The sequence below is a fragment of the Nycticebus coucang genome, chromosome 6, assembly GCF_027406575.1.
Source record: "Nycticebus coucang isolate mNycCou1 chromosome 6, mNycCou1.pri, whole genome shotgun sequence".
Classification (NCBI taxonomy): Eukaryota; Metazoa; Chordata; class Mammalia; order Primates; family Lorisidae; genus Nycticebus; species Nycticebus coucang.
This window is the reverse complement of record NC_069785.1, coordinates 19,228,120-19,247,215: the sequence shown is the minus strand read 5'-3', so window position 1 is coordinate 19,247,215 and position 19,096 is coordinate 19,228,120. Positions and strand designations below refer to the sequence as shown.

At 35.1% G+C, this 19,096-nt stretch overlaps 1 protein-coding gene across 6 annotated transcripts in view; it reads right to left on the bottom strand.

Annotated features, from left to right (window-relative positions):
• RALGAPA1 (Ral GTPase activating protein catalytic subunit alpha 1) overlaps positions 1-19,096 on the bottom strand; it is a 222,720-nt gene that overhangs the window by 101,854 nt on the left and 101,770 nt on the right. For all 6 annotated transcript variants that reach the window (XM_053593955.1, XM_053593957.1, XM_053593958.1 and 3 more), the window contains 8 exons: positions 18,323-18,499; positions 13,010-13,162; positions 9,854-10,047; positions 9,505-9,603; positions 7,767-7,922; positions 5,746-5,874; positions 4,394-4,519; positions 595-653 (listed from right to left, as the gene is read on the bottom strand). In XM_053593955.1, the coding sequence (XP_053449930.1) occupies positions 595-653; positions 4,394-4,519; positions 5,746-5,874; positions 7,767-7,922; positions 9,505-9,603; positions 9,854-10,047; positions 13,010-13,162; positions 18,323-18,499 (1,093 nt within the window). The remainder of the gene's footprint in view (positions 1-594; positions 654-4,393; positions 4,520-5,745; positions 5,875-7,766; positions 7,923-9,504; positions 9,604-9,853; positions 10,048-13,009; positions 13,163-18,322; positions 18,500-19,096) is intronic.

The window sequence follows — 19,096 nt, the reverse complement described above, 5'->3', positions numbered from 1 at the left end:
CTTTCCTTTGAAAGGTTTACTAAAACAAAGAAAAACCTCAGTTTTTACTACTTAGGACATTATGAAAAGAAAAAAAGTAAAAACCTTATGTTATTTTTAAAACTCCTCATCAAATATTTATAAATATTAAAATATACTATTTCCTTGACATATCATATCTACAATAGAAATATTCTGTTTTAATTCCATTTAGTAAATATTCATTGGATATCTACTAATGAGCTTCAAAGTATTACAGAAAAGACAATGATAAACATAATCCAAACAAAGCAAAATGTACTTAAATAAAATTAAAACAAATTACTTTAGACAGAAAAAGGTGACCACAATTATTTTTTTAAATGAAGGAAGGTTAATATGTACCTCATGAAAAAAAGCATTTAACCATTTCAATAATTTAAATTTGTAATTCAGAATAGCTTTTGAACCCGCCACCTCCGGCATATGGGACCGGCGCCCTACTCCTTCAGCCACAGGCGCCGCCAGAATAGCTTTTATATGTCTGGAACAATCTGGACTGATATAATAATTCAGTTAACTTCTAAAATAAGATCCTAAACACAGAATAATTAAGTCTAAGAATATGTGACCTACCGTGCAGGACCAGAGGGCTCATCTCTTGCTGAGCTTAATACGGTTTTGATTATAAGTTCCTAAAATAATGGGGAAATAGTTAATAGCAATGATTAAGTTTTCATTCATTCATTCAACAAATGTTTATTAAATGGCTACTAGGGACCATGTGCTACATCAGGTATTAAGAATACAACAGTTAAGTAAAATAGTTTTTGTTCTCATGTACATACTTAGAATAAAGGTATCTAATATTATTCAGAAAAGTAGCTGAAATTTATAGTCAAAAATATCTACTCAGAAAATACCATTTTTCCTGATTAGTACAGTAATTAAAGCAGAATAATAACTCAAAGATATAACCATCTTTTTAAAATTTTGAGAAACACCAATTAAAAGCCAGGACCAAATGACTTCACTGACGAATTCTACCAAACATTTAAAGAAGAATTAATGCTAATTCTTCTCAAACGCTTCTAAAAAATTGAAAAGGAGGGAATACTTAAATTCTCATTTTACAAGGCCAGTACCCAGATATCAAAGTAAGACAAGGGTACTACAAGAAAAAAAAAAATTTACAGGCCAATATTCCTGATGACTGCAGATCCAAAAATCCTCAAAGAAATACTAGCAAACCAAATTCAACAGCACATTAAAAGGATTGTACACCATGACCTATGATGCAAGGATGGTTCAATATATGCAAATCAATAAGAGCAATACATCATGTTAACAGAATAAAGGACTAAAATCATATGATCAACTCAATAGGTGGAGATAAAGCATTTGACAAAATACAATATCCATTCATGATTAAAACTTAACAAATTAGGTATAAGAAGGATGTACCTCAACATGACAAAGGCCATATATAACAAGTCCGTAGCTAACATCTTATACAACAGTGAAAAACTGAAAATGTTTCCTTTTAGACCAGGAACAACACAAGGACGCCCACTTCTGTTCAATATAGTAGTGGAAGTCCTAGCCAGAGTAATCAGGCAAAAAAATGAAAAAGAAAAAAAGCATCTATACTGGAAAGAATTAGAACTCTTTTTGCAGATAACATGCCCTAACACATACAGAAAATCCTAAAGAGTCCACCAAAAACATACATAAGTCTGTTATGGGCTGGGTGCAGTGGCTCACACCTGTAATCCTAGCACAGGGGGAACTTGAGCTCACGAGTTCAAGAGCAGCCTGAACAAAAGCAAGACCCCCTTCCTACTAAAAACAAAAAAACTGAGGCAAGAGGATCACTTGAGTCCAAGAGTTGGAGGTTGTTGTGAGCTATTATGCCACAGCACTCTACCCAGGGCAAAAGCTTGAGACTCTGTCTCAAAAAAAACCTGTTATGTTTCTATATACTAACAATTAACTATCCAAAAAGAAATTAAAAGAACAATTCCATTTAAAAATAGTTTCAAAAACAAAATGATTATGGGGTGGTAGCTGTGGCTCAAAGGAGTAGGGCACCAGCCCCATATGCTGGAGGTGGTGGGTTCAAACCCAGCCCTGGCCAAAAACTGCAACAACAAAAAAAAAAGATTATGAATAAATTTAAACCAAAGAGTTGCAAAGACCTATATACTGAAAAAATAAAAAACACTGATTAAAGAAACTGAAAAGGACAGAAAATAAATGGTATTCTTGAACTGGTAGAATTAATATTGCTAAATATCCATACAACCTGAAGCAATCCCACTTTTGGGTATGTATCTATACCTAAAGGACATGTAATTAACATGTCAAATGTTAACATGACATGCACTGCCATGTCTACTGCAGAATTCTGCAGTAGCCAATTCACAATAGCCAACATATGGAAAAAATCTAAGTGTCCATAGGAGGACTAGTGGATAAAATGTCACACATATATACATACACACACAATGGAATATTATTCAGCCTTTAAAAAGAAGGAAAGCTTGTCATTTGTGACAATATGAATGAAGCTAGATGGCACTCTGATAAGTAAACCAATACAGACAAAGAAAGACAAATACTGTACGATCTCATTTACATGTGGAATGTAAATGAGAAAATGCTGAACTCTCAGAAGCAGACATTAGAATGGCCTTTAATGTCTAAAAATAAAAGAAACTGTACCTACCACATCTCTAAAGAACAAAGGTCACTTTGCATAGTTTTTACTAAATGGCACTATAAATCTGTATCAGCCTGTATTATTTAATGCATAGGTCAAGTTCACTTATTTAACAAATGATTTCTGAGTATAGACCATGTGCCCAGCAGTGGGTTATACTATGATAATATAGCAAAAAAAAAAAAAAAAAAGAGACCTCGTAGTATTTTTCTGTTTAAAAGTAGAAGTCAGACATTGACCAATTTTAAGTATGATAAATGTTACAAAGAGGAACACAGATGCTATATAAAGTATATATAGCACTCTTAACATAAATGTAAATACATCAGAAAAATCAAGTTAAAAAAATTAGCATAGCTCCCAAGGAGTTATAATGTCTCTCTGAATCCTTCATCTAATTCTAGGCACCAATTCAGGTCAAGCAAAGACCATCTGACAATTACTGTGTCAGGCACAAGGTATCAGGACTGTTAAACCCTTGGGAATTTACAAATACCCAGGCATTCAGTTAGAGACAGCTCTTAACTTACTGATGAAATTATTTACTACCAGGCACACTGCTAAGCCCAGAGCACTGACTTCCTTTATCCAAACCAGGAGAAATTTTCACATGACTCCCTCTACCCTGGTCTAAGAATTACTGAGTCCAGAGAACTAGAATGCTAAAGGTGTCACATCTTCCCTTCAAACAGAGGCCAACCTCTGCAGAGGCACATAACAAATTTGAGCCACTTTTCTACACAAAATTTAAAAAAAAAATCATATAAACAATAAAAGACATTTGGGCTTGTCTGCTCTTAAATGGATTCAATTTTTTTGTTTGTTTATGAATTAAAATCTGGGACAGGTTTCATGGGCAACTTTATAGTTGTTCTTAATTTTGCACCTACAATTCAAGCCCTGTAACAAACTTTCCATTACTCTGTCTCCTACACTGGGAAACTGGGAGAGGAACAGTCAGATATGCATGTTTAGTTTGCCATCTCAATCTTAGAAGCCTTACATTAGGACAATAGTATTTAGCTCACAGGATATTTCAATAAAGGTTCAGTGAATGAATGAATAAATCGTAAAAGGTAGACTAGGCTTAATAACAAGAAAAAAGTCCCAAAGAAGGGCAGCGCCTGTGGCTCAAAGGAGTAGGGTGCCAGCCCCATATGCTGGAGGTGGTGGGTTCAAATGCAGCCCTGGCCAAAAACTTCAAAAAAAAAAGTCTCAAAGAAATATTAAACACAAAAAAGTCTATGTTCCTAATAAACATTCCAGCCTTTATGTCTAAATGACATGGCTGGTTAAAGTTCTTTAATTCTTGTATGGATTTCAAAAAGAAAAAGAAATGGCAGCGCCTGTACTCAGTGGGTAAGGAACAGGAGCTCGCCACATACAGCAAGGCTGGCGGGTTCAAACCCAGCCCAGGTCAGCTAAAACAACAATGACAACTGCAACAACAACAACAAATAAATAGCCAGCATTGTGGTGGGTGCCTGTAGTCCCAGCTACTTGGGAGGCTGAGGCAAGAGAATCACTTAAGCCATGGCACTCTACCCAGGGGGACAGCTTGAGACTCTGTCTTAAAAAAAAAGAAAACAAATTTTATTGTTATAAAATCATTTAAATGCTAAAAATTAGCATCTGATTCATTTTCTTTTTTAAAAAATTTAAATAGATTTAAGGGTACAAATGGTTTTTTGTTACATGGTTGTGATTTCTTACCTTAACATCTGTAAACTGAGATACAGTAATGTCAGGAATGTTGGGATGGAGAGAAGGCAGTTCACAATATAAGTTGGGAAAGCAAACCAAAGATCCCAGAAGAACCTGTGCTTCCACTCTCGGTGCCTGTGTGTCGGATTTTAAAAAGCTTTAAAAAGTATTTAATTATGTCATTAAATTATCAGAAAAATTACTTTACTACCCAACTACATCGGACAGAGAAGTAAGAGTATAAAACAAACTTCAAAAAGGAAAAGGGACACAAAAAGATTCAGGTTCCCATCTACACTTTCCACATCAACTACTGTTATTCTTATTAAGTGCAATAAACTGATATCAGAGCTTTCCTCATATCAGCCACACTTAATGAGACTGTAAATCGGAATATAACTTAGTTACCAACATCAATTTGCCCTAATTATAAGGAAAAATATAAATAGTTTAATTATAAAGGTAATGCAACATAGTGACTTATTGGTCTAATAAGCTGATGACTCAATTTCACTACATCATTTATTCATCTTAGAGTAATAAATATAAAGATGAAAATGTTAACTATATGAAAGGTACCAGTCTAGATGGTTTTTATAATATTATGCATGTGAGAAAAACATAGCCTACACTGCTTTCTAAAAACATTAAAATGTACGCCTGGACATTTAAACATTAAAATGTATAGCTGAAGCTAACTTTTTATCTTTTTTTCTTTAGATATATTAAGCTATTTCTGAAGCATCAATACTGCCTTCTTGCATCTACACCAAACATCATCCATATACTAATACACCGTTTCATTTACTAAAACACCTGCAAATTGATTTGTATGTTTAGTAATTATTCACAGTTTCATTATAGTATAAAAAATCCTCATATGCAGTTTGAGAGTTCAGAGTTCTGATCACTGTTTCTTTTAATTTTAAAATACTTAATTGTTAAATAAAGATGAAACATATGTAGTATTTAAGGTGTATAGCGTGATTTAATATATGCATACACATTGTGCAAGGATTACCCATCACTGTTTCTTCCTTCTCTTTTTTGCAACAGCCCATTGCCCCTTCTTTGCTTTTTTCCCCACCCTATTTCCTCGATTTCCTCAACTTTAAATCCTGTTATGCTAATCAGATTCTACTGATGTTAGTGCTAACTAATGTTAGCACTTTCTTACACTTCAGAATTTCGTATTTATATTTTTTAATGCAAGAAAAGCAACCAATTCCAATTAAACTGTAAAATTTCCTGAAAATCTGCTTGTTGTATTTTATCAATGACAGCTCCTCCTTTACAGATTTGTTAGCTGGGTTCTTGCTATCTGAAGTTTGTTATATTATGAAAAATAAGAAATAACTTACATTGAGAAAAGCTGAAGAAGCCACTCTACCAGCTGCTACAATAAAATCCATAATAAGCATTGTGGCTCCAGGCAAACCAAGTGAAAAAAACTGAGGTGAGCAGTGTTTGATGATTGTATTGACGATATCCTTAGAATAAAGAAAAAAGAGGGAAAGATCACATATGAATTCTGGGTATCAGCTAATCAATATCCTTAAAAATAGATCATGAAAATAATTTTAAAAGGCAATTACTGTGCATTGGAAAGGTTAATTGGAAAGGTTAATTTTAATTCTTCCAAATAATCCACATTTAACATTATAGTCTGACAAAGGAAAAGTAAACTTAGAAACACATTTCTTTAACTAATACAAATACCAGCATTTTTTTTTTTTTTTTGTAGAGACAGAGTCTCACTGTACCGCCCTCGGGTAGAGTGCCGTGGCATCACATGGCTCACAGCAACCTCTAACTCTTGGGCTTACGCGATTCTCTTGCCTCAGCCTCCTGAGCAGCTGGGACTACAGGCACCCACCACAACGCCCGGCTATTTTTTTGTTGCAGTTTGGCCGGGGCTGGGTTTGAACCCGCCACCCTCGGCATATGGGGCCAGCGCCCTGTGGCTCAATAGCAGCATTTTTTTGTCACACTAGCAAGGGTCCTCAAACTCCAGCCCGTGGGCCACATGAGGAGGTGTGATTGTATTTGTTCCCGTTTTGCTTTTTTACTTCAAAATAAGATACGTGCAGTGTGCTTAGGAATTTGTTCGTAGTTTTTTTTTTTTTTTTTTTAAACTATAGTCCGGCCCTCCAATGGTCTGAGGGACAGTGAACTGGCCCCCTGTTTAAAAAGTTTGAGGATCTCTGCTAGAGAAAAAAAAGGTTCTTCACTTCAGAGAGTTAAAAACACAAGGGTCACACATTATAAAACTAAATTACAAAGTAGTTTCCCCTGCCACGTAATTGCTTCTATATGGTAACTCTCAGAACCCACGTGATCTGATATGTGGCAATTGGAAAGATTCTCTTTTTTAAATAAGTTGAAGTCCTTTAATAATAGATATGTAGACCTGGACACTTTTAAGGGAATTTTTTATTTTTTTTGCAGTTTTGGGCTTGGGCTGGGTTTGAATCCACCACCTCTGGCAAATGGGGCCAGCACCCTATTCCGTGAGCCACAGAGGTCGCCCTAAGGGAATATTCTTAATTTGGTTATTTAGTTATTTTACTTTGGAATTTACCATGAGAACACAGTGTATTAGATTGTGTTACTCAATCCGCTTATCCTAAACAAAAGCTCTCTTTTTCTAGTAATTAAGAGTAGTGTTTTGAGACATGTTGATCATGTAGAACACTACTCTTATTTTAAAGAAGTATTTGCATTTTTCAGAGAGATGTAATTATCATCTTTTAATATTAATTTAATGCCTCTAAATGACCTGCAAGTGAAATTTAAATGTATTAGGATAAAAATATTTATAATATTTATAAATACTGACTTGCAATTTCCCATACATTTTAGTTTTATGGCCAAGATCAAGATCCCTGAAATAATGTTTTAGAGTTGTATTTGTGACTAAATCAAAATTGTAACTGATACAATTGCCCAATCAATGTAACTGTCACTGTACCAACATAATTGGCAGTAATAAAAATATGTGACATGCTCACTCTTAGAGTGGAAAAAACTTTGACTACCATAGGACTAGATAAGCAAATCCATATGCCTCAAGTATTAATTTCAAAATGCCTAACAATAGGTATACTGGGACATTAAAGGAAGACAATGTGAGCACAAAATGGTTTAATCTCTTCAAAAAGTGAACTGGTTGGTAAAGTTGGAGGAATACTCAAATCAATTACCTAACTACAATAATAGGTTTGTTTTTCAACCATGTTTTAAGAATAAGTAAGGTCAAAAAGAAGAAAACTGTATGTAAGGGAAAGAGTTTTAATTCTAGACCTTAAAAATAAGAATCAAACAGCCTCAAGAATAAAAAATAAACTGATAAAATAACTTCTTAGAAAGTAAAAATAGTTACCTGATCAATATGAAGTAATCCACAATGCATTATATTGTAGAAATGTGTTAGAAAATCTCTATTTGGAGATACATCTTGTCTTCTTTTCATTGTATTACAAATAAGTTTATAAGCATGTAATTTACCTTGTTTATATTTATCAGTCAACATGGTTGCCTGAAATTAAAAGATTAGTTTTAATACTCAAAAAGAAATTATATTTGTCAAATGCTTAAACAGTTGAATATAGCAAGCAATATATTTGTTCTCATTTATTTCTATGTTGACCTAATTTCTTTAATGAACTAAAAATTAGGACTACTGAAACTGTGGGTATGGAGGGAAGGGAACACTTTTACACTGTTCGTGGGACTACAAAATAATATAGCCTCTTTGGAAAGTAGTATGGAAAATCCTCAAAGAAGTCAAAATATACCTTCCATTTGATCCCACAATCCCATTACTAGGCATCTACCCAGAAGAAAAAAAATCATTTTATTGTAAGAACATTTGCACTAGATTGTTTATCACAGCTCAATTTACAATCACCAAGATGTGGAAACAACCTAAATGCCCATCAACCCAGAAATGGATTAAAAAACTGTGATGCACACACACAAATACTATTTACCCATAAAAAAGATGGAGACTTTACATCTTTTGTAATTAAGAGTTGAAACACATTCTTCTAAGTATCACAAGAATGGAAAACCAAGTATTCAATGTACTCAATGCTAATATGAAACTAGTAGGATCTAATACATGCCCACAAGAGAAAAACTCAATTCAATTAAAGTTGGGGTAGGGGGAAGGAGGGAGCGGGGAGAGAGGTGTGCTCCTACCTAACTGGTATGATGTAAGGGTTATGGCACACCGGGGTCCTGGGTGCAGGACACAAGTACAACAGGAACACTACCTAACAAATGCAAACATTGTAACCTAATTGTTTGTACCCTCCCGTGAATCTGAAATTAAAAAAAAAAAAAAATTATAAAAAACAGAAAAAAATTAAAAATAGTGAAATGTGAAATAATAAACCCTGAAAGGAAAAAAAAACCCCAAAATGACACAATGTAGGTATAAATAACCACACACAGTTTCACTTAGGAAACTGTACCAAATATATCAAATAATATTTAAAATTATTAAATCTTCAAAAGTATATAGTGTATTCTGTGACACAACTCAGGGTTTAAATTTCACTTAACTACAATAACGACAGACTTTTCCTATTTTTTTTTTGTTTGTTTGTTTTTGGAGACAGAATCTTACTCTGTCGCCCTGGACAAAGTGCTGTGGCATGATAGCTCACAGTAACTTTGAACTCCTGGGCTCAAACAATCCTCCTGCCTCAGGCTCCCAAGTAGCTGGGATTATAGGTACCCACCACAACGTCCAGCTAGTTTTTCTGTTTTTAGTAGAGATGGGGTCTCGCTCCTGCTCAGGCTGGTCTTGAACTCCTGAGCTCAAGCAATCCACCCACCTTGGCCTCTCAGAGTGCTAGGATTACAGATGTGAGCCACTGCACCTGGCCTAAAGATATACTTTTCTATATTCACTCTGATTTTATTGAATAAAAAACCAAAATGTATTCTGTATAATACTGCCATACTCATTCTCCTCTCTGTATGCCTCATGACTTCCTAAGCATACTAGTTAAAAACTACTCTAGAAGATTATATAATAAGTAAAATTTCATATGTTGAAAATAAATTTACTAAATGAAAATTTAAATTAATATTTTATATTTTAAGCTTACCTTAAAAAGCCAAGGTGTAAGAATTCTCAGTGGAGGAATCAAAACAGGTGGAGAAGGGGAGGTCAGGTTATCAGTTGAAATGCCAAGGTTATCTCTGATCTGTAATTTTCAAATAAAAGGCAATAAACCTATGAAAACTGTTCTCTCTTCCAGTCTGCTTTACCTTAAAAGCTAAAGTTCAAATCCAGTTTCTACCACCGAGTAAATGCTTAATTATGGATAAGAACGTTGCCAGGCCAGCAGGCACCAGTACCTCTATTGTATGAGGGGTGGGGGTAGTTCACAAAATTTTATTTTTCTTCTCCCTTTATATTCTTTATTTTCTTTCTTTCTTTTTTTTTTTTTTTACCTTAGCTAGATTCTGCCAAAGTTCACAGAGGTAATCAAAAACTTGAGCATGTATTTCAGGATCCATAATTGCATTGACATCTCCCAAAATGCCTAGCATTCTTCGCCACATTACAGTAGCAACATCAGCATGCCATCCAGTAAGAGTACCCCCTGCCATCACACTACAACATTCAGATGGAAATTCACTGATTTCTATTAAAAAAAAAAAAAATAATGTCAGTAATTTTTCAGAAAACTGACCACAAAAATCCAAAAGAGCCAAGTTAAGTCAATTATCTTAAATATTTACAGAAGTGAATAAAGTCAATGTGTATTACTGTTATTTTTTTCCTGACAAGGCCAAAAACTCACTAGTTCACAATTTGGTATTGTGACAATAATTATTTATTCAATAATACTTATACCCAGATTTGCTTAAGGAGGAAATAATGCAAATACACTGGGCATATGCCAGACAGAGGAATTTACGTTTGATATCAATATCAAATTTTTAAGTACATAATCTCACTTTAATAGCTACGTTAGGTTAGATCACCGAATTTGTAGAAAAATCTCAGGCCAAAGGCAGCTCTTGTAGGAAGTCTTCACAAGCTTGTTTCTCTATAGTTAAAGCTTCCAAAGAAATATATTTATATATTTCACAATTAAGCCAACGGTATCACAATGAAAAATAGACATTTTTACTAAAATTTAAACGTAATCAAAATTACTTTAAGTATATTTTGCCTATTAATATTGGCAAGATCATAAGTAAAAATATATAAGTTGTTTAATAACCAAAGGCTACATTTCCTCATCTGTAAAACAGACAGTGTAGGTATTGGACAGTGTAGGTATCATTATAGGTCTGCTCTAATAGTTAAAAAACAAACAAACATTATTTTACTAAATTTCCACTATATGTATAATGAAAGACTCTAGAAATTCATTAAAAAGTTAAAGATATCCATGTATCTGAAGAAATTTGGGAACTAAAAGTTTTAGACTGAAAGAATCATAAGCTTATAGTTTTTCACGTTTGGTAATATCCTGATGATTGATAATTAGTAAATTCATTCTTAGTATATACAATCCTCTATTCCTAATACTTATTTTTTCTCTTTGCATATTAAAGTATATAATACATAATAAATGTGCCTTGTGATGCTGAAAAGGTACCAAATAATTAGCCTTTCTCCATAATTGTGTTTAAAGGCTTATGGCATAAAAGCCACTATAAACAAAACAAAACAAAAACATTAACATTTTAACCATTACTGTTAATGCCTCCCTACTCTAGGGCAGTTTCATAATATAGAGATGTATCAACTGCTTTGTTTTTAACTTATACTTTTCAAAGTAAAGCTAACTATTTATTTATTTATTTATTTATTTATTTTGAGACAGAGTTTCACTACGTAGCCCTTGGTAGAGTACGTGGCAACACAGTTCACAGCAACCTAAAAAAAGGGTGGCGCCTGTGGCTCAGTGAGTAGGGTGCCGGCCCCACATACCGAGGGTGGCGGGTTCAAACCCGGCCCTGGCTGAACTGCAACCAAAAAATAGCCGGGCGTTGTGGTAGGCGCCTGTAGTCCCAGCTGATCGGGAGGCTGAGGCAGGAGAATCGCGAAAGCCCAAGAGCTGGAGGTTGCTGTGAGTCCTGTGACATCATTGCATTCTACCAAGGGTGGTAAAGTGAGACTATGTCTCTACAAAAAAAAAAAAAAACAAAACTCTTAGGCTTAAGTGATTCTCATCTCAGCCTCCCAAGTAGCTGAAACTACAGATGCCAGCCACAACACCTGGCTTTTTTTGTTTTTGTTGCAGTTGTCATTGTTGTTTAGCTGGCCAGCGCTGGGTTCGAACCAGCCTGCCTTGGTGTATGTGGCCGGTGCCCTACCCACTGAGCTATGGGTGCCGCCAAGCTAACAATTTTAAGATTAAAAAGCAAGCAAAGATGTGTGGTCTTTGATTAAATTCTGGATTGGGTTGGTGATGTGTTGGAGATGGTATAGGGTAGCAGCTATCAAGGACTTTACTGGGACAACTGAAGACATCTGGGACTACGGACTAAGAGCAATGTATCTGTTAAATATCCTAAATATGGCCATTATATTGTGGTTATACAGGAAACATACTCTTTTTTTTTTTAGGACACACCCACTAGTTTAGCTCTGAAGAATCTGGTATTTGCAATTCCCTTTTATATAGCTTAGCAAAAAAAGGGAAGGGGGAAAGGTTTTTTGTCCAAATAGGTGCATGTGAGTAAATAAAAGACAAAGTAGTAAAATATTAGCACCTGCTGAATTTACATGAAAGTTACAGGTGCTCACTTTACTAGCCTTGCAACTTTTCTGTAAGTTTGAAACTTTTTTCCAAATGTTGGGGGAAAACTATAAACAAAAAATTGCAAACCAAAAGGAGAAAACGAAGAGGTCAGAAATAACTCATTAACTAGAAAATTAGGACTACATAACTACACGAGCCCCTTAAATATTAAGTGCAGAAGCTAGACAACTTTAAATTTCTATCTTTGCCAAGGGAGTAAACAAGCTGCCTTACCACTGAAACTGACCTTTTATTTTATTCGCTGTAAAATATATCTCATCAACTATGTCTTCGATTGAAATCTCGACCTATTTGCAAAATGCCTATTATATTACACAGGCTTTAGCAAGTCACTTTTAATCTGCAGTTTCTGAGGCTTCTCAAGTCACTTTTTAACATTTATTTAAAAATACTTCATTTGGAACATATGCTTTTTTAATTAAGTTTCATGGATATGTTTGCAGAATCAAAGTTAATAAAAATACTATTTATTTGATAAACCATTTAACTGAAAGATTCATAAATGATGATGTTACTAGTTTTCTTCTGTGAGTCAGCAGGTACCTTAGGTAAAATATTTAAGAAAAATGATGCCAAATTATGTATGTTCTAGGAAACATAATATCAATAAATAACATAAAAAAACCTAAAACAATGCAATCACTAATTCTAAGACTATAAAATGAACAAAAATAAAACTATAAATCTTTAAAAGTAAAAAGACATATTAAGAAGAGCCAAAAGATTCATATAATCATAGATAACCAAGTTTAAGATGCTTTATTTATGATCTGACAGTTAACACCCTGAAAAATAAAATAGCAAATATCTAATTTCTAAATATTGCCTAGATCATCTGGTGTCTGAAGAACAGAGTGGTGAAGCTTCTCATCAAGCTGTAGATCCTTCTGTTCCATATGATCTATGTTCAGTGTAGAAGGTGAAGGTGTCTGTGACCTGGATCCCAGAGGTGAGTGGACTGTGGAAGCACTTTCTGAACCTGTAAATATAGTTTCATAAAATTACCATAAAGAATACATTCACTGCCATATTCCCTTGCTTTAATGCCTAGGGCCTAGCACAGTGCCTGTTAGATGGTTCCTTTTTTGCCAGGCGATTCAATCTCAATCAACTAACAAGAATATCGGAAACCCTGGGCACGCCAACTGAGGAACAGTGGCCTGACATGTACAGTCTTCTAGGTTATGTGACATTTAAGAGTTTCCCTGGAATCCCATTGCAACACATCTTCATTGTGGCAGGAGTCAACTTGCTAGATTTCATACAAGGCTTATTTTTATTAAATCCATGTACTCGCACTACTGCCACACAGGCATTGAAAACTAAGCATGTCAGTAATCGACCAGGGCCAACACCTGGGTATCAACTGCCAAGACCAAATTGTCCCATGGAAATCTTAAAGGAGCAGTCACATCCAGCTCTGGCAACAAAATGGAAAAGAATAGAGGCCTCTGAACAAGGAGGATTGCCCAAGAAGCTAATATTTTAGTTAAAGAGAACCCTGGACAATATTTTACTACTAAACGAAATACTATAAAATGCAAATTATAAAAAACATAATAAGCATTATGTAAAGGCTATGGAAGGAATTTATAAATATCCTACATATGTAAACTATATAAAGCTGTGGGTTACTTTTATTAAATGTGGGTTACTTTTATTAAATTTATTTTAAGATTAAAAAAAAAAGAATATATATTCAGTACCCTAAGATGTAATTTTTAAAACCCCAATAAAATACAAAAAATAAAATATAACTCACGAAAGATTATAAAACTAATTATAAATTGGCCAAAGAGGTCAAAACAATCATAATATTGTACAAGCTTCTGTATTTAGGAGGCTCAAATCATATCTTCCATGCAATTAGTATGGAATCAGATCTGGAGGGATCAGGTAACAGGAGCCATCACTAGAGCAAGAATATATTCCTCCATTTTTGGCCTAGCTAAAGAAACTCTAGTACCCACTGCCACTGTATTTCACTTAGACTTGGGACAATTCAACAGTTGTGGTACTTGCTCAATACTGCTCTATATGACTATCACTGCTAGCCTTGTATGCACTGGCCTCAGCCTTCAGTCTCACCCACATCCCTACTCCACTTTCTGTAAAGCAGCAAAAAGATCTAAATGTCTAATCTGACCACGTCACTCCCTCATGTAAAACCCTTCCGTGACTTCTCATTGACTTTAGCATAAGCTCAAGCTTCTTAGTATGGTTCTCAAGTCTCTGCAACATTCCTATCTCTCTACAACCCACCTAGAAATTTTATGTTCCAGGAGAAAGTAAACTATATTTATTAAAATGCCTCAGACCTCTGGCTTTTTCCACTTTTTCCTTTGCCTGGAAAAATAATCTTATTTCAGGCCTACTCAACAGGTCATACTAAAGGACATTCCTACTAACAGTATGTAAGTGTTCTCTTTTCACTGCATCTGTACTATTATCTATTTTTAGACTTTTTAGTAATGGCCATTCTGACACAGGTATGTCATTGTGGTTTTAATCTGCATTTCCCTGATGATTAGGAATGTTGAAAAATTTTTCATATGTTTGTGGGACATCTGTGTATCTTGTTTTGAAAAATGTTCATGTGCCTTGCTCTCTTCTTAAATGGGGTTATTTGGGATTTTTCTTGACAATTTACTCTTATTTCCCTGGCTGTGCAGAAGTTTTTCAATGTAATGAAGTCCCATTTATTTATTTTTGCTGTTGCTATATTTGCCTTAGGGATCTAAGTGATAAATTCTTTGCTTAGGCCAATGTCCCAAAAAGTTTTTCCTGTTTTCTTCTAGAATTTTGATGATTTCAGGTTTTATATTTAAGTCCTTAATACTTCTTAAGTTAATTTTTGTGTATGGGTGAGAGGTAGGAATCCAGTTTCATTTTTCTCCAAGTGGCTATCCAATTTTTCCAGCTCCATTTATTGAACAGGGAATCCTTTCTCCCAAGTGTATGTTTCTGGTCTGCTTTATTGCAAATCAGTTAGTTGTAGCAGTTAGTTTATCCACAAAGTTTCTCAATAGTAGAAGGATCATCTCTGAGATCAATTTGGGTCCCAACAAGCAAGAAAGGAGTCTTTGGACAATGGTGAGTTATCTCAGGCACCCACTTTTCTTTCACATTTTCAAATGAGGATGGAGAGACCACTGAAAAGCAGACTAGAAATACATCTGTTTGTGGATAACTCAGCGGTCGTAATCTGTCATAATCCTCTTGCCCTGCAGTATCAAAAAGTCCAAGAGTATACGGCTCTCCACTGATCATAACTGTGACTGCATAGTTGTCAAAAACAGTCGGAACATATTCAGATGGAAATTTGTTTGTTGTGTAGGATATCAGGAGACATGTTTTACCAACAGCACCATCGCCTACCACAACGCATTTAATTGTCTGCATTGCTGAAATAGTTTTATATCCACTTTAAATATTTCAAACCCGATGTTGACCTCAGCGTCTCCACCGGGGCGTTGGCAGCACTGCACGGGGCCGTTTTTTTTTTTTTTTTTAATGTAAATTGCATTGGATCTATAAATTACTTTGCGCAGTACTGAGATTTCAATGGTGTTGATTCTTCTGATCCATAAGCATGAGATATTTCTATCATCTGATTTCTTTCATCAGTGTTTTGTAGTTCTCCTTGTAGAGACCCTTCACTTTCTCTGTTAAATATGAAAATATTCCTAGGTATATTTTCTTTGTAGCTATTGTAAATGGTATTGCTTGCTTTGATTTTCATCTTGACTATTATTAGTGGATAGAAATGCTACTAATTTGTATTCACTAACTTTGTAACCTGAGATTTTACTAAATTTATTTTTCAATTGTAGAAGCATTTTGCAGTAGTATTTAGGATTTTCTAGATATGAGATCATATTGTCACCAAAAAGGACAGCTTGCCCTCTTCTTTCCCTATTTAGATGCCCTTTCTTTCTCTTGCTTAACTGCTCTGGCTAGAACTTCCAGTACTATGTTGTATATTAGCGGTAACGGTAGTCATCTCTGTCTTATTCCAGATTAGGGGGGAATGCTTTCAACTTTAGACCATTCAGTATGATGTTGGCTGTGACCTTTATTATTTTGAGGAATGTTCTTTCTATTCCTAGTTTGCTGAGGGTTTTTATCATACAGGGGTGCTGGATTTAACTGAACGATTTTTCTGCATCTATTGACATGATCACATGCTTTTTGTTTTTAATTGTTTATTCACTCACCAGTCCATGAACATTTGGTTTGTTTTCAATTTTTAGCTATTGTGACTAAAGCTATAAACTTTTGCATACAACTATCCAAGGAAAATACCTTAAAATGGTCAAATAATAAATGCATGTTTAACTATAAAAGATACTGCCAGTTTTTTCAGAGTGGTTCTACCACTCTGCATTCCCACTAGCAATGTATGAGATTTCCAGTCCTTCATACCCAATTCAACATCTTCGGACTGTCAATGTTAACTTGAGCTGTTTTACTATGTGTATAGTGAGATCTCGTTTTTTCATTTGCATCCTTTATTACTAGTAATGCTGCACATCTCATATGAACATTTATTTTTAAGGACAAATACAGAAAAAAGGTATTTATTTTAAAATAAGAATTTTCTCTGCTATTTTTCTGTGTAATCTAAATATAGTGATAATGGTACTGTGGCTCTAACTACTGACTCTGAGCTCTACTCGGGCCCCATTCTGCAATGAGACAGGCAACATCCTGCTATTATTATCCGGGAGAAGAGGAAACAGGATGTAAAAACAGAGGATGGGTTCCTGTCTGTCTAGTACTCCTCTGGCCCAATTCCATCTGTCTGGATTGGCTAAGAAAATATGCTTACCTAATTCAGAGATGCAGAAATCACTGGTCCAGTCTTGCAAGTTCCAGCCAACCAGGGTATACAGAAACCCGCTGGTATTTAAGCTGGAAAGGATAACTACTTATCAAGAGGCAACAAACTGCAGCTGAAACCACAATGGGTTTGAATCCGGAACTATGGGCCAATAGCTGCTCAGGCTCACTCACAGCGCTAACCTTGCAATAACGTGACTATGCATTGAACATGACTGAATTTCTTAGACCCTACTTGTCACATGACGGTTGGGTTTGACCACATGTAAAAAGTTTCTGAAATGCAAAATTTACTGTATAAACACAGAAAATTAGTATATTGACAAATACAACTTCTATTAGGCAATGTGCTTTATATTTTCTATAACAAATACTTAGCAAAAGACATCTTTAAAAACCTAGGCTAACTGTGAATGATAATAAAAAAGATAAAAGTGCAGTACTTTTAAACTTTTTTGGTTATCTACTTAAAAATCACTGAGGGAAATACTCTAGTGAATATAAATACACAAAATTGTACATATAATATTAGGAGTTCTTAAAGTCCCCTAAAATTTACCTACATAGACTCTAGGTCAAGAAACTATTTTCTTTTTTTTTTTTTGGAGACAAGAGTCTGACTCTGTCACCTTGGGCACCATAGCTCACGGCAACCTCCAACTCTTGGGCTTAAGCGATTCTCTTGCCTCAGCTTCCTGAGTAGCTGGGACTACAGGTGCCTGCCCTAACGCCCAGCTATTCTGTTGTTGTTGTCATCATTGTTGTTTAGCAGGCCTGGGTGGGGTTTGAACCCACCAGCCCTGGTGCATGTGGCTGGCGCCCTAACCACTGAACTACAGGCACCAAGACTCAAGAAACTATTTTTCTTTCTTAAAGACACAGTCTCAAGTTTGTCGCCCTCGGTAGAGTGCTGCGGTGTCACAGCTCATGGCAACCTCCATCTCTTGGACTTAGACGATTATCTTGCCTCAGCCTCCTGAGTAGCTGGGACTACAGGTGTCCACCATAACGCCCGGCTATTTTTTTTTGTTGTTGCAGTTTGGCCAGGGGCCAAGGTTTAAACCTGCCACCCTTGGTATATGGGGCCGGCACCCTACTCACTGAGCCACAGGTGCCACCCAAGAAACTATTTTAATGTTTTTTTCAATTCCACTGTTACATAAAGATGAGCGGAAAAAATAATACTTAAATAATAATAAGTAGCACTTAAAACCTCTCCAAAAAAATTCTAACCAGATTCTTTCTTTGGAGGTTTTAAAAATATATTTAAGGAACACATTCCCTTAAGTAACTTTACCAGTAACTGTTGCGACTTCAGCAGAGAAAGCCTGTTGATTGAGACTGCTTGTTTCAGAGTCTATATGAAGAGTGGTTAGACTAGCCACTTCCTGCTCCTCAGCACTCTGATGATGGCCAGAACCTGAATCCACATCAGCAGAAGCTATAATCCCAGTGTCAGCTCCAAAGCCAAAATCTAGAGAAAGAATAAATGAATATATGAGTCCCTATTATAAAACAAAAGTATTTACAAAAGACATAGCTAAATTAGCAAAATGATCAAACATTAGCATTTTCTTGAATCTATTTTATTTGCACACCACTCAGTAAAGTATAAACAATGTTAACACTTTAAAGATTATAGATTACAGTATAGTAGTGATAAGGTGAGGAAACATGAGATTCTTGAATGCATCTCCCAGTTTTTCAAAACTTGGTTCCCAAGGTTTTGACTTCTTTTTAAAAATTTTGTTGCCCTTTACTTACGGCCAAGTATAAATAATTACAGTAGAATAACTATGTGTTAACAATACTTACTCAAATAATATCATTGATTTTTTTTTTTGCTTTAAATATTTTCTTGTGGGAAGGGGACACCCCTTCTACTCAAAAAAGAGAAACATTTTTACAGTAGCCTTTTTATTTTTTACACCTATTATGCTATGAATTCAGAGGGAATAAGTTCCAGCAGCCCTTACATTGGCTGTCACAAAGCGTGTTATACCTATTACACTATGAATTCACAGGGAATAGGTTCCAACAGCTCAGGTTCCTTTCCACTGGTTCCTTTCTC